The sequence below is a fragment of the Lithobates pipiens genome, unplaced genomic scaffold, assembly GCF_037356315.1.
Source record: "Lithobates pipiens isolate NorthernLeopardFrog02 unplaced genomic scaffold, aLitPip1_a1.2 Scaffold_1, whole genome shotgun sequence".
In the NCBI taxonomy this organism is placed as follows: domain Eukaryota; kingdom Metazoa; phylum Chordata; class Amphibia; order Anura; family Ranidae; genus Lithobates; species Lithobates pipiens.
This window is the reverse complement of record NW_027507685.1, coordinates 51,657,911-51,673,489: the sequence shown is the minus strand read 5'-3', so window position 1 is coordinate 51,673,489 and position 15,579 is coordinate 51,657,911. Positions and strand designations below refer to the sequence as shown.

The window sequence follows — 15,579 nt, the reverse complement described above, 5'->3', positions numbered from 1 at the left end:
TTGCTTCATGCAATGAACATGAAGAAATACAGACATATTTGTAGTCCCTATCATGAGCCTAGGGTGATATCCACGGCTCCCTCCATAGATCAGTGTATATGTGATATAGCTAATCACAGTCAAGTGGGTTATTTGCAGGCTCACCAAGAGAAAATAATGCCAAAAAGCTTAAACAATAAAACAAATGCAGCCACCATACCAAAGACTAGTAAGCTGCAATATCCAATGTTAGAATGAAGATGAGCGGCATTTCATTTGTGTACTGTACAGTATATGAAGAAAGCTAAATTCTATCAAATAATTTCCTATAGGATTTGCTACAGGGTTATGTGGCTTTATCTATGGCTATGATTAATAATCTTAAAAAAATAATTTAATTAAATCATGTACTTGTTCCTCAACCTACCCACTTACATACACTTAAAAAAAAAACACAGCCCTTAGATCCTGACTTCAGCATTCTCTATGCTTTAACTTGACCAGAGCTATGCAACATCTCTTAGCCCTTGTACACACGGTTGGAGATTCCGACGGAATGTTTCCTATAGGACCGTTTTGTCGGATATTCCGACTGTGTGTGGTCTGCATCGGACTGTTTCCGTCGGAATATCCGATGGACCAAGTTTTCCAACTTGCCAGTAAAATTTTCCGACAAAATGCTCCTATCGGACATACTCCGATCATGTGTAGCCTACTCCGACAGACAAAGTGCCACGCATGCTCAGATCAAATTCCTAGACCAAAGCTATTGGCTACTAGCCTGAACGTAGTCCCGTCGTAACGAAATAACGCCATCACGTTATGTACAATCGGATTTTCCGACAACTTAGTCCGACCGTGTGTATGCAACATCACTTCCGGACCTCTTCCGGAATTAATCCGTCGGAATTACTCAGATGGATTTGGTTGTCGGAATCTCCGACTGTGTGTACAAGGGCTTTGAAGTTGAGTCGGCCTGTAGCAGACTCACATTGCTATTTCTTAGCATTATTAATATATGGGCCTTCCTAAATAGTACCACAATAGTATATGAAAGATGAATTTTGCTCTGTTAAAGTAAAACTCAAATTTTGCTAAGAGAGAAAAAAAAAAAACCCACATCAGGCTACTTGTATAGAAAAAAATGTTTCATAATTGTTAACTTCTTACTGGCTTCTGTTCTAAAGATGCTGGGGAAGGCCTCTCCAGTGACTTCCTTAAACTGTAGCAGCTGCTATAATCCCTTTTAAATCATATATGGCTGCAAACTGAAATTAACCTCCCTAGCGGTATCCCCGAGCGTGACTCGGGTTAGGTTTTCTATTGTACTATCGGTAACCCCGAGTCACGCTCGGGGTAACATTGCAGAGCGGCGAGCGGAGATCTTACCTTCTCCCTGCGCTCCAGCGATGTTCTCCGCTGTCCTCCGTGTCCTCCCCTGTGATCGCCGACGCGATCGCCGGCGAGGTCACGCCATCCTCACTTCCTGGTTCCGTTCTCTGCGAGCAGCAGCGGCGCACGGGAGCGGAACTGGGCGGGAAATTCAAAAAGTTACACAACACAAACACATAAATAGAGGTGATACATTGTAATCTGAGAGGATTACACTGTATCATCTCTATCTGACAGATAAACCATACAGTGCCCCTTGCCTCCGATAAAAGAATATCTAACATGGCATCAAAAAAGCGCCAATTCGCTAAAAAATCGCCATTGGACCAGCTGAGTGACAGCGATAGCGACACGGAGTTGCTCGCAGAAATTAGCGACAGCGAGTCGGTGGGAGATTTGTCGTCTGACACTGACACGGATCTGACAAGTGACAGCGGTGATGATCCTGCACCTGACCTCAGCGATGTGCGCAATTGGTGCCCTATCGACTGCGATACAGACCAGGTAGCGCCGCCAAGATTCCCTTTCACTGGATCACCTGGGATGAAGGTAGATGTCGAACGTGACAATCCCCTGGCATACCTGCAATTATTTCTCACTGAGGATGTAATTGAAAAAATTGTCACAGAGACAAATCGCTACCAGGTACAGCAATCCGCTACACTGCATGCCAGGTTTTCCCGAAGCAGAAAGTGGGAACCAGTGACCAAAGAGGACATCTGGCAGTTCCTGGGACTCATCCTTCTTCAGGGAGTGGTGGGGAAACCGCTCCAAAAATGGTACTGGACCACCAATAAATTATTGGCCACTCCATTTTTTGGCACCGTGATGTCGGAATACCGTTTTTCCCTCATCATGAAATATTTTCATTTCACGAACAATGAGGAGTTTGATGAGGCCACGCATCCTGCACCCAAACTCAAAAAAATCTGGGAGGTATCGCAAATTATTGTGAGCAACTTCCAGCGGACCTACATGCCAGAAAGGGACGTCTGCGTGGACGAAAGCTTGATGGCCTACAAGGGACGCCTGAGCTGGATACAATTTATTGCGTCCAAAAGAGCGAGATTTGGAATAAAGTCCTACATGCTCTGCGAGTCATCCACCGGGTACATATGGAATGCGGTCATTTACACCGGTAAAGGCACAAAGTTCAACCCCAGGTACAGCGGCTATGGGATGGCCACATCATCAGTCCTCACACTGCTGGAGCCATTGCTGAACCAGGGATATTGTGTCACCCTGGACAATTTTTATACGTCTCCGGAACTTTTTGATGTTTTGCTAAGAAACAAGACCGATGCATATGGTACGGTTAGGCCCAATCGGCGTGACATGCCATCTCTGTTCTCCCGGAAAAATCTAAAAACCGGAGAAATGGTTGCCTGGCAGAAGGGTAAAATGATGGCAATGCGATGGCGAGATAAGAAGGACGTTTGTCTGATGAGTACCGTGCACAATACCGCCACTGCCATGGTCCACACCAAACGTGGGAAAGATGTGCTGAAGCCGCAAGTCGTCATAGACTACAATTGCACTATGGGAGGCGTGGACAGAGCCGATCAGGCAATGACATTTTATCCGGCTATGCGCAAGCAACAAAAAAAATATTATAAAAAGATTTTCCGGCATCTTCTGGAGCAATGCCTTTGGAACGCATATGTCCTATATAGAGCACAGAGTCGCAAGCCTCTTATTCATGCGGATTTTACCTGGAAGGTGGCGGAGCAGATTTTCCTCCAACACCAGACACCATCAGGATCTGGGATCAGACCTGGACGACATGCTGTTGACGTTGTCAGCCCAGATCGCCTTACAGGTCGTCACTTTGTGGACTATGTACCACCAACCACAAAAAAGGCAGCACCTACCAGGATGTGTGTGGTTTGCTGCTCAAATAGAGATGGCAGTGGGAAAAAAGTCCGAAAAGAAACCCGGTTCTATTGTCCGGATTGTGATGTTGGACTGTGTGCTGTACCCTGCTTCAAAGTGTATCACACTCAGGATGTTTATTGAATTTTCTTTGTTTGACAAATTTCATTATTTCACATTACTTTATTGAATAAAATTATATTATTTATAAGATTATAATTCATGATTTTGTGTTTCTAACTTTATCACATCTGGGATGTCTACTAGAGTCTTGTTTGGTCAGGTTTTAGTAAGTAATTACTAAGAATTACAGGCCTATGATACATAACACCAAATTTTCATGCAAAAGAATTGTACCGCTTTTGGAATGGAATTCCTGACAGAATCATACCGCCAGGGAGGTTAAAAGCACATTTTACCCTCTTCCTGCCTGAAATCTGTATACTAATATTCATCAGTTTGCTGTCCCCTGCTGAAGACACATTAATAAACCTCCTCCCTTTAATTGCTTCCAGACAACACTTTGTGCAGCTGATGGATCTTAGTCCCAGCTGTCACTGACAGTTCTGATCCCCATTAATAAGTGAGAACCAATCAGAGTGGTTCCTGATCGTGCAATAACTTTCTATGACAGTGATCACATGCAGCCTAAAGGCTTCATCGACAATACTGTGATTGCATGATTGTTTTACATTTTTTTTTGCATGTTTGGCAGCCTATCATTAAACAAAATGGAGCAGGTTTTATTAAGAGTGTAATAAATGTCTCTAAAAATATGCATACCCATTATATAAGTGTACAAATTTATTTGCCAAGGTAAACCATATTGCTATATGTAGCTAAGCATTCATGACCTCTAGCCACAAATAGGTAAACAATAGTGATGGCCGAACGGTTCGCCCGGCGGTCGTTTCGCGGCGAATTTCCGACATTCGCGGTCCGCACGTTCGAACGCCTTTTTCCGTCGTTCGCCGCGGCGGACTTACGTGTTTAATGTATACAAGAACTTTAACCTTTGGTGACACGTTTATCATGTGATACAGGACAGCCAATTGAGACATGACAGCACATGGACACTTGTACATTCCCCCTAACCTATAAATACACCCGATCCGGTGGCCATTTTACATTCTTTCTTCTGTTAAGATAGGGACAGGTTCCTGTGTGGAGTAGGGAGAGATAAACCACTAGCTATTTGGTACACAAAAGTTCTTTTCAGGACTGGTATAGGTGTTAGGTGTTGATAGGTTTGCTGTGCTGCTGATTCTTGCAGCAGCCTGAGTGTCTTTTGTTAGTTTAGAGAAAGGGAAAGGACGGTGTATGCTACAGGGACAGCCAGATTAGTCTTTCATCATCATCATCATCATCATCATCATTAGCTGTTACTATCAAGGTCCACAAAAGAGCTGTTCCAGTAACCACTAATCGTTCTCTTTTTTTGCCAATTTGTATAGGGACAGGAAGGAAGCAGTGTTGTCAGGCAGTGAGGGTAATTTTAAAGACTTGCTGTTATTATTAGTTCCACAAAGGTTCTTTTCAGGACTGGTATCAGTGGTACAGTAATAGGCTTGTACATGTATAATATTCTTTCTTCCAAATATAGAAAGGATATTATACTTGACTGCTGCCCTTCTGCTGCAGTCTGCTAAACATTCACAACTCACTTGTTCCACAAAAGTTCTTATAAGGACTGGTAACTTGGTATAGGGTGCTACGGTACATAGGCTTGAGTGCGGTACAGTCTGCTGTTCTGTAAGGACCGCTATCGGTCCACAATAGATAGGGTTGACGTGCACCACTGCTGACCGCTGCCCTATACTGCAGCAGTCCTTCAGCGGTATAGGGACTGACGTACAGTCTGCTAATCACTAACACACAACCTGCTTGTTCCACAAAAGTTCTTATAAGGACTGGTAACTTGGTATAGGGTGCTACGGTACATAGGCTTGAGTGCGGTACAGTCTGCTGTTCTGTAAGGACCGCTATCGGTCCACAATAGATAGGGTTGACGTGCACCACTGCTGACCGCTGCCCTATACTGCAGCAGTCCTTCAGCGGTATAGGGACTGACGTACAGTCTGCTAAACACTAATACACAACCTGCTTGGTCCACAAAAGTTCTTATAAGGACTGGTAACTTGGTATAGGGTGCTACGGTACATAGGCTTGAGTGCGGTACAGTCTGCTGTTCTGTAAGGACCGCTATCGGTCCACAATAGATAGGGTTGACGTGCACCACTGCTGACCGCTGCCCTATACTGCAGCAGTCCTTCAGCGGTATAGGGACTGACGTACAGTCTGCTAAACACTAATACACAACCTGCTTGGTCCACAAAAGTTCTTATAAGGACTGGTAACTTGGTATAGGGTGCTACGGTACATAGGCTTGAGTGCGGTACAGTCTGCTGTTCTGTAAGGACCGCTATCGGTCCACAATAGATAGGGTTGACGTGCACCACTGCTGACCGCTGCCCTATACTGCAGCAGTCCTTCAGCGGTATAGGGACTGACGTACAGTCTGCTAATCACTAACACACAACCTGCTTGTTCCACAAAAGTTCTTATAAGGACTGGTAACTTGGTATAGGGTGCTACGGTACATAGGCTTGAGTGCGGTACAGTCTGCTGTTCTGTAAGGACCGCTATCGGTCCACAATAGATAGGGTTGACGTGCACCACTGCTGACCGCTGCCCTATACTGCAGCAGTCCTTCAGCGGTATAGGGACTGACGTACAGTCTGCTAATCACTAACACACAACCTGCTTGTTCCACAAAAGTTCTTATAAGGACTGGTAACTTGGTATAGGGTGCTACGGTACATAGGCTTGAGTGCGGTACAGTCTGCTGTTCTGTAAGGACCGCTATCGGTCCACAATAGATAGGGTTGACGTGCACCACTGCTGACCGCTGCCCTATACTGCAGCAGTCCTTCAGCGGTATAGGGACTGACGTACAGTCTGCTAAACACTAATACACAACCTGCTTGGTCCACAAAAGTTCTTATAAGGACTGGTAACTTGGTATAGGGTGCTACGGTACATAGGCTTGAGTGCGGTACAGTCTGCTGTTCTGTAAGGACCGCTATCGGTCCACAATAGATAGGGTTGACGTGCACCACTGCTGACCGCTGCCCTATACTGCAGCAGTCCTTCAGCGGTATAGGGACTGACGTACAGTCTGCTAAACACTAACACACAACCTGCTTGGTCCACAAAAGTTCTTATAAGGACTGGTAACTTGGTATAGGGTGCTACGGTACATAGGCTTGAGTGCGGTACAGTCTGCTGTTCTGTAAGGACCGCTATCGGTCCACAATAGATAGGGTTGACGTGCACCACTGCTGACCGCTGCCCTATACTGCAGCAGTCCTTCAGCGGTATAGGGACTGACGTACAGTCTGCTAATCACTAACACACAACCTGCTTGTTCCACAAAAGTTCTTATAAGGACTGGTAACTTGGTATAGGGTGCTACGGTACATAGGCTTGAGTGCGGTACAGTCTGCTGTTCTGTAAGGACCGCTATCGGTCCACAATAGATAGGGTTGACGTGCACCACTGCTGACCGCTGCCCTATACTGCAGCAGTCCTTCAGCGGTATAGGGACTGACGTACAGTCTGCTAAACACTAATACACAACCTGCTTGGTCCACAAAAGTTCTTATAAGGACTGGTAACTTGGTATAGGGTGCTACGGTACATAGGCTTGAGTGCGGTACAGTCTGCTGTTCTGTAAGGACCGCTATCGGTCCACAATAGATAGGGTTGACGTGCACCACTGCTGACCGCTGCCCTATACTGCAGCAGTCCTTCAGCGGTATAGGGACTAAGAGTTTTGTCACAGGGTCATTTAAAAAATGACATGCAGAGGAAGAGGCAGGCCCTTCCGCAGGGGTGGTAGGGGTAGGGCAGGAGCAACAGGCTTGAGCCAAAGTGGGAAGTTGCAGAAGGTGCGTTCAATTACTTTAAAGGATGCACCAGACTTGGTTGAGTGGCTCGCTCAGCCTTACTCTTCTGCACCCTCCTCATCCTCTCGATCTGCACCCTCTTCTTCACTCTCTGCTATGTGCACCCCCAAAGACACTACCACCAACAACACGACCACCACCACCACCACCACATACCTTCCGCTTGAGTCACTGGAATTATTTTCCGATCCATATCAAGAGGACATTTCTGATGCGCAGCCACTCTTGGTATTGGATCAGGAAGAGGAGGTAGCAACAAGCGCTACTCAGCAGTCTGACGCCAGTACCCAGATCAGCCCAAGGAGGAGGTTGGTCCCCGGTGTTGCTGCCTACTCTACTTATAGCGGTGGGGAAGGTGACGTTGATGATGACGTGTCTAGTGATGTCACGTGGGTGCCCACAAGAGAGGAAGAGGAGGGGAGTTCAGAGGGAGATATGGACCAGCAGATAGGGAGGAGAAGCAGCAATGACTTACATTGCACAGCAGGGACAAAGCAGACTGCAAATGTATCAGGAGCGAGTCATCGACCATGTACGGTCACATCTGGCGCTCCCAGGACACCGGCACATGGCTCCGCAGTGTGGGCTTTTTTTAACGTGTCCGCTGCTGACAATAGCGTTGCCATCTGCAATCTTTGCAGTCAACGCGTTAGTCGCGGTAAGCCCAATACTCACCTAGGGACGACCGCCTTAAGAAGGCACATGAGCAGCCATCACCGAGCCCAGTGGGAGCAACGGAACACACAAAGCCACACTGCAGGCTCTCACCGTCCAGCCTCGTCTTCTACTTCTCCTTCTCCTCTCTCCTCACAATTGTCCTCCACTCCACCTTCCATCACGCCAAGCTCACATTTTTCTGCAAAAAGGCAGGCTTCCGTGGGCCTAATGTTTGAGCGTAAAAAAATGATGACGCCGGATAACCCTCTTGCCCAACGGTTGGCGGCTGGCTTGTCAGAACTCATAGCCCGCCAACTACTGCCATATAAACTGGTGGACTCGGAGGCCTTTCGCAAATTTGTGGCCATTGGAACACCACAATGGAAGGTCCCAGGAAGGAAGTATTTCTCAGAGAAGGGCATCCCAGAGCTATATGGCCATGTTCAGCGGCAAGTGAATGTATCTCTGGCACACAGTGTCGGTGCCAAGATACATCTGACCACAGACACGTGGTCTAGCAAACACGGGCAGGGAAGGTATATCAGTTTTACTGCCCACTGGGTGAACCTTCTGACGGCCGTCAAGCATGTAACCCGTGGCACCCGTGTAGATTTGGTTTTACCGCCACGGATTGCATGCAGGCCTGACTCTTCTTCTCCTCCTCCTACTCCATCCTCCTCCCTCTCCTCCTCAGCTGCCTCCTCCTTTTCCGCTGCTAGCGTCTCTTCCACTGCACCGCCCAAGCTCCCCAGAACCTATTCCACATGCCAGGTGAGACGTTGCCATGCCGTGCTGCGTCTGTTGTGCCTGGAAGCAAAGAGCCACACTGGCCCGGCACTCCTTTCAGCTTTGCGTTCACAGGCAGATGAGTGGCTAACACCGCTCAATTTGACAGTTGGTAAAGTGGTGTGTGACAACGGTGCCAATCTGCTTAGCGCATTGAAACAGGGCAAAATCACGCACGTGCCGTGCATGGCACACGTCTTAAACTTGGTCGTGCAGCGATTCCTTGTCAAATACCCTGGGGTCCAGGACATCTTGCGGCAGGCAAGGAAAATCTCGGCCCATTTCAGAAGATCTTACACGGCCATGGCTCGCCTTGCTGACATTCAGCGGCGACACCATCTGCCGGTCAGACGTCTTATTTGCGATTGCCCGACGCGATGGAACTCAACCTTCTATATGCTTGATAGGCTGCTCCAGCAGAAACGTGCAGTTAACGTCTACCTGTATGAACTCTGCGAAAGAAACGGTTCTGGGGAGCTGGGTTTTTTTTCACCGCGCCAGTGGCTGCTCATGCGCGACACATGCAGACTTCTGCGGCCATTTGAGGAGATCACCAAACTGGTCAGTCGCAGCCATGGCGCCATCAGTGACATGGTACCTTATGCCTTCTTTCTGGAGCGTGCATTGCGTCGTGTCATTGATCAGGCTGTGGAGGAGCAGGAGCGGGAAGATGAGGAAGTCGCAATGCTGGATGAATTCCCAGGGGGGGCTACTCTATCTGAGACAAGTCAACAACAGGAGTCTGATGAGGAGTCAGAGGAGGATGGTGCCGGGGCGGATGAGCAGGAGCAAGAAGAGCATGCTTTAAACCTTTCTGGGATCCCTGTTGTGCGAGGATGGGGAGAGGAGAATGAAGAGGACGACATTATCCTGGATGATGAGCAGGAGCCAGGCCACCACACCGCTTCCACTTTAGTGCAAATGGGGGCCTTCATGCTCCAGTGTTTTAATAGGGACCCCCGTATAAAAAGCATGAGGGTCAAGGACCAGTACTGGGTGGCAACGTACTTAGACCCCCGGTACAAACACAAAATGGCGGAAATGTTACCGCCGTCGCAGAGGGCTGTCAGAATGCAGCACTTCCAGGCCTTGCTTCGAGAAATGCTGCATTCTGCTTTTGCGTGCGCTGGCAGAGGAGCAATTCCCACTCCCAGAGAAGGATTTGCGGGTACCAATCCAACAGCGCCTGCAAGAAGAGGCCGGTTTGAAGATGTGTTGGTGACTTCGGATATGAGGTCATTCTTTCAGCCGACCCATCGACAGGTGTCATCCGGATCCAGCATCAGGGAACGCCTAGACCGTCAGGTGTCCGACTACATTGGGTTAACGGCCGATGTGGACGCTCTGAGGAGTGATGAACCCCTAGACTACTGGGTGGGCAGGCTTGACCTCTGGCCAGAGCTTGCCCAATTTGCAATCGAACTGTTGGCTTGCCCCTCATCCAGTGTCCTGTCCGAAAGGACGTTCAGCGCAGCAGGGGGGATTGTGACCGATAAGCGTACTCGCCTAGCTCACCACAGTGTTAACTACCTCACATTTCTAAAAATGAATGAGGCATGGATCTCGGAGGAATTCAACACATGTGATCAGTAGACCATGTATATGTCTATAAACAATTTTTGGAATCAAGCACACAGACCTTCTTAATTCATTTGGCTCACTTCCCTGACCCAAAAAAGCACACCGTACTATATGCCCCTACCCTCCTCTTTGAAGAGGTTGAGCGGTGTCATATTTCTACTGGGGCTGCTTATTATGAGGGGTTCCCACCATCCCTGTGCTGTGCTGACTTCCTCCTGGGTGTTCTTATTATGAGGGGCTCCCACCATCCCTGTGCTGTGCTGACTTCCTCCTGGGGGTTCTTATTATGAGGGGATCACACCATCCCTGTGCTGTGCTGACTTCCTCCTGGGGCTGCTTACGGTGCTGCTGTCAGCGCTGTATGTCACGGAGCTGCTGTCAGCGCTGTATGTCACGGAGCTGCTGTCAGCGCTGTATGTCACGGAGCTGCTGTCAGCGCTGTATGTCACGGAGCTGCTGTCAGCGCTGTATGTCACGGAGCTGCTGTCAGCGCTGTATGTCACGGAGCTGCTGTCAGCGCTGTATGTCACGGAGCTGCTGTCAGCGCTGTATGTCACGGAGCTGCTGTCAGCGCTGTATGTCACGGAGCTGCTGTCAGCGCTGTATGTCACGGAGCTGCTGTCAGCGCTGTATGTCACGGTGCTGCTGTCAGCGCTGTATGTCACGGAGCTGCTGTCAGCGCTGTATGTCACGGAGCTGCTGTCAGTGCTGTATGTCACGGAGCTGCTGTCAGCGCTGTATGTCACGGAGCTGCTGTCAGCGCTGTATGTCACGGAGCTGCTGTCAGCGCTGTATGTCACGGTGCTGCTGTCAGCGCTGTATGTCACGGAGCTGCTGTCAGCGCTGTATGTCACGGAGCTGCTGTCAGCGCTGTATGTCACGGAGCTGCTGTCAGCGCTGTATGTCACGGAGCTGCTGTCAGCGCTGTATGTCACGGAGCTGCTGTCAGCGCTGTATGTCACGGTGCTGATGTCAGTGCTCTGTATTACGGTGCTGCTGTCAGTGCTCTGTATCTCCTGCACCCTCTTGTTTGCCTACCCTGGTCCCTGACCTTCCCTCTCCTCCATTGCCTTCATTAGCTCCATAGTCCTGAATTGTCAGAACAATTTCCCAAATAAAAAAAAAATGCTTGTAGTTATCGATCCCAAATTCACCTCATACATGTATTATGCTATTGTCCAGGTGGTGGGACTACGTGCTACCCCCTAATAATTACCCCGTGGCCGCAAATTCGACCTAAAGGTTTGCGAAATTCGCCTCCCATTGAAGTCAATGGAGCCCGCGGCGAACGGTCGTTTTCGCGAACGTTTGTGTCCGTTCGCGTTTCGCGTTCGCGAAACGTCCCGTCGGAAGTTCGTCCATCACTAGTAAACAATACATTACAGCATTGTTTGTGATTTATTTATTTATTTTATTTGTAGTTTTTCCTTTATAATATGCTGGCCTTCCTAGTAATATTTAAATGTCAGGGACATTTTAAAGCCAATTATTACATTACTCTGCTCAGCTTAGAAATCATAACATCTCATTAAGACCTTATGAAAGGGCAGTACTGGAAAAACCTTACCAGTGGAGTACAAAAGAGGTGTTGGCATGTGATTTAACCCACAGGTTAAACACAACATTGATGATTTTATCATTAATAGCCTTCTGTTAAATCTCTTTCATCTTTCTTACCAATATTCCATTTCTTTCTTCCCAGGTTACTAACTAGGAACTGGTCATGGGCTGTATCCTGTGCCTGTGGCTGAAACCTACTCCTGGATTGTTCTGAGAAATCCAATCTTTTTCGGACTTAGGCTTTTTTTTGGGGAAATATTCCGCTAGTTTTTGCCCACAACCATGGGCATATTCTGTTCACAATACAGCACAGATTATTTTTTCCTAGTGGGGCTTCAGGCAAGGTCGCTAGATTTACTACCTTCTTCTTTCTGGGCCCAAATATGGGGTCAATTACTGTTTGCCTTCAGAATTTACAGGGTTTAACTTGAAAATCATGTGAGCACTGCTTGCTAATGGCTTCTGGCTGCAGAAAGTAGCAAGATGCAGGAGAAGATACAGTAATATAGAGGGGACATGAGGAGCACAGTATAGATAGCTATAGTGAGCCCCCATTGGTGAGAGGAGTCTAGGTCTCATGCAATGCAAACACCAACCTTGGTGCAAATGAATACAATGTGTTTTGATTTATATTGAGCCTGAAGACATCATGTACACAGCAGAAGCACTGCCATATAGGATTCAATGAGCCCTGCATGCCGAGTATCTGTACTAAAGGCACTGTACCCAACAGAAGAATTGCCCAATAAGGCTCAATAAGCTCTGTTGTCTGTGTTGAAAAGCTCTCTACTGCTAGTGTAAATTGGAACTACCTAGGTAGGCTCTAAATGTTCATTAAAACGTCTTTAAGGACAATATTATGTTAGACCAGGGGTAGGCAGCCTTTTGAGCACAGCGTGCCGAAAAATGTTTTCAATGAATTTGAGCGTGACGATTTTATAACAAAAAAATGTCAACTTCACACTCATTAACGAAAATGATTTTTTATAAAGTAAATGCTGTAAACTACTTGAGTAGTAGTGAGAAATCAATATCCTGCACTCTCACGTCTCAAATCAGCCCCAATTCCTGCAACTCCACACTTTAGATTAGCCCCAATTCATGCACCTTCACACCTCAGATCACTGTCAGCCTTGCAAATCTGTTTCACCACTGTAACCACCTGCACATCTGCCCCACCACTGTTCTACCCTGCACATCTGCCCCACCACTGTTCTACCCTGCACATCTGCCCCACCACTGTACTACCCTGCACATCTGCCCCAGCTCTGTACTCCCCTGCTCATCTGTCCCACCACTGTAACCCCCTGTACATCTGCCCCACCATTGTACCACCCTGCTCTTCTGTCCCACCGCGGTAACACCCTGCTCCCTGCTCATCTGCCCCCCCAATGTTCACCCTTTCTCATCTGCCCCACCACTGTACCTCCCTGCACATCTGCTCCACCGCCGTACCCCCATGCTCTTCTGTCTCACCGCTGAACCGTATTTTCATCTGTCCTAACACTGAACTTATCTGCTCATCTGCCCCACAACTGTAACCCCCTTTCTCACCTGCCCCACCACTGTACCTCCTGCACATCTGTCCCACCTCTGTTTCCCCTGTTCTTCTGCCCCACCACTCTAACCCCCTGATCATGTGTTCCACCGATGTATCGCCTTTCTCCTCTGTACCCCTCTACACATCTGCCCCACCTCTGTAACCCCCTGCTCATCTGGCCCACCAATGAACCTCCTTTCTCCTCTGCCCCGCTACTGTACCCCCCTGTACATCTGCCCCACCTCTGTACCCCCTGCTCTTCTGCCCAACCACTGTAACCCCCTGCTCATCTGTCCCACCAATGCACCTCCTTTCACATCTGCCCCACCAATGTATCCCCCTGCTCTCCTCTCCCACCGCTGAACCCCATTCTCATCTGCCCCAACACTGAACCATCCTGCTCATCTTTCCCACCACTAACACCCTTTTCATCTGACCAAACAATGACCCCCCCCCCCGCTTATCTGTCCCACCACTGAAACCCCCTGCTCATCTTCCCCATCACTGTGCCCCCCTACTTTTCTGTCCCACCGCTGAACCCTCTTCTCATCCCTCCCATCACTGTACCTCCTGCACTTCTGCCCACCACTGGACCCCCTTGCTCTTCTGTCCCACCACTGTAACCCCCTTCTAACCTGCCCCTTCAATGTACCCCTTTTATCATCTGCCTCACCGCTGAACCTCCCTGCACATCTGCCCCACCGCAGTATCCCCATGCTCTTCTGTCTCATTACTGAATCACCTTCTCATCTGTCCTAACACTGAACCCATCTGCTCATCTGCCCCACCACTGTAAACCACTTTCTCCTCTGCCCCACCAATGTATCTCCTGCATATCTGTCTCACCTCTGTACCCCCCTGCTCTTCTGCCCCACCACTTTAACCCCCTGCTCATCTCTATCACCAATACACCTCCTTTCACATCTGCCCCACTGCTCTACCCCCCTGCTTTTCTGTCCTAAGCCTGAACCCCCTTCTCATCTGCCCCATCACTCTACCCTCTGCTCTTCTGTCCCACTGCTGTATTCTCCTGCTCTTCTGTCCCACCTCTGAACCCCTCCTGCTCATTTTTCCCACTGCTGTACCCTCCTGCTCATTTGCTTCACAGCTGTACCCTCTTCTCATCTATGATATGAGTGATATGCAGAGTGGTGAAGGGAAGCAGAGATGAGACACATCTACCTGTCCTGGCACATTTATCCTGCTGATCCACCTCTCACATCCAGCCCACATGCTTGTATGTGATGTATATGATGTCACGCACAAGCATCTGGAATGGATGTGCAATGATGAGCTCGGGTCAGGGGTATCTTCTGAAAGCAGTGGGCTTGTGTTCAGGATCATAAGTTGGGCCCCTGCACCTGAGAAAAAGTACTGCCCTCTGCGCCACATGAAAAGTTAGGTGTGATTTTCATTGCTCCAAATACTGGCTGTGGCTTAAAGGGACACAGAGTGCAGGGGTTCAGTAGTAAATGACACAAAGGTTCAGGAAAAATTTCAACAAAGTTCCCAGAACCTCAACAGTAATTCCAGAAACTGTCACCGGATTGTGGTTTTCTCAATCACTGTGAAATCCCTTCTGAGATTGGGAGTGGCAACCAAGCAAGTCATCTTCCTCTAGATGGTGGACAGGGCTAACAAGATTATGATTGGCTTTAGCAGTGGCCAATGACATTCCCCCTCTTGCTGGAAAGAGGGACCACCCCCCCCAGCAGAACTGCACCCAATCTCTTCCCCATCACAAAAGCTGACGATTGCAGCTACAGCAAAGTTAGAGTGCCAAACAATGTTTCCCATCTTTTAGAATGTGTGGGGGCACAGTGCCTTCCCCTCAGTGCAGGTGCGGCATGGGAAATTCTGAAATTGAAATGCATTAGTGTCTCACTGACACTTCCCTGCGCTGCTCTGATGATGGGGAGGGAGTCGAGTTCCGGAAAAAGAGGCTTTGTGTGCCGCTTGAGGCACCCATGCCAGGGGGGTTGCCTACCCCTGTGTTAGACAATAGCAGCATGATAGGAAGTTAACACACAACGTTAAATAGTATCTAATTACCTTCATTTGTCGTTCATTTTTTAATGAACTCATATTTTTGGAATAATTTGAGCAATTTGTGTTTGAAGGCTTCCATTCCCAAAATAACTGAAACATCCCTTTTAAACCAAAAGTGAGATCGTCTGGAGAGGAAACATCTGTAAGAAAACCAAACAAAATGTGAGCTGCTATTACTAATAACAATAAAAAGCA

General features: G+C 48.2%; 1 protein-coding gene across 1 annotated transcript in view; it reads right to left on the bottom strand.

Annotated features, from left to right (window-relative positions):
* The window catches only part of LOC143998830 (interleukin-13 receptor subunit alpha-1-like), a 206,710-nt gene that overhangs the window by 107,788 nt on the left and 83,343 nt on the right, over positions 1 to 15,579 (bottom strand). The window contains exon 2 of the mRNA XM_077493980.1: positions 15,388 to 15,524. Within this exon, the coding sequence (XP_077350106.1) occupies positions 15,388 to 15,524 (137 nt within the window). The remainder of the gene's footprint in view (positions 1 to 15,387; positions 15,525 to 15,579) is intronic.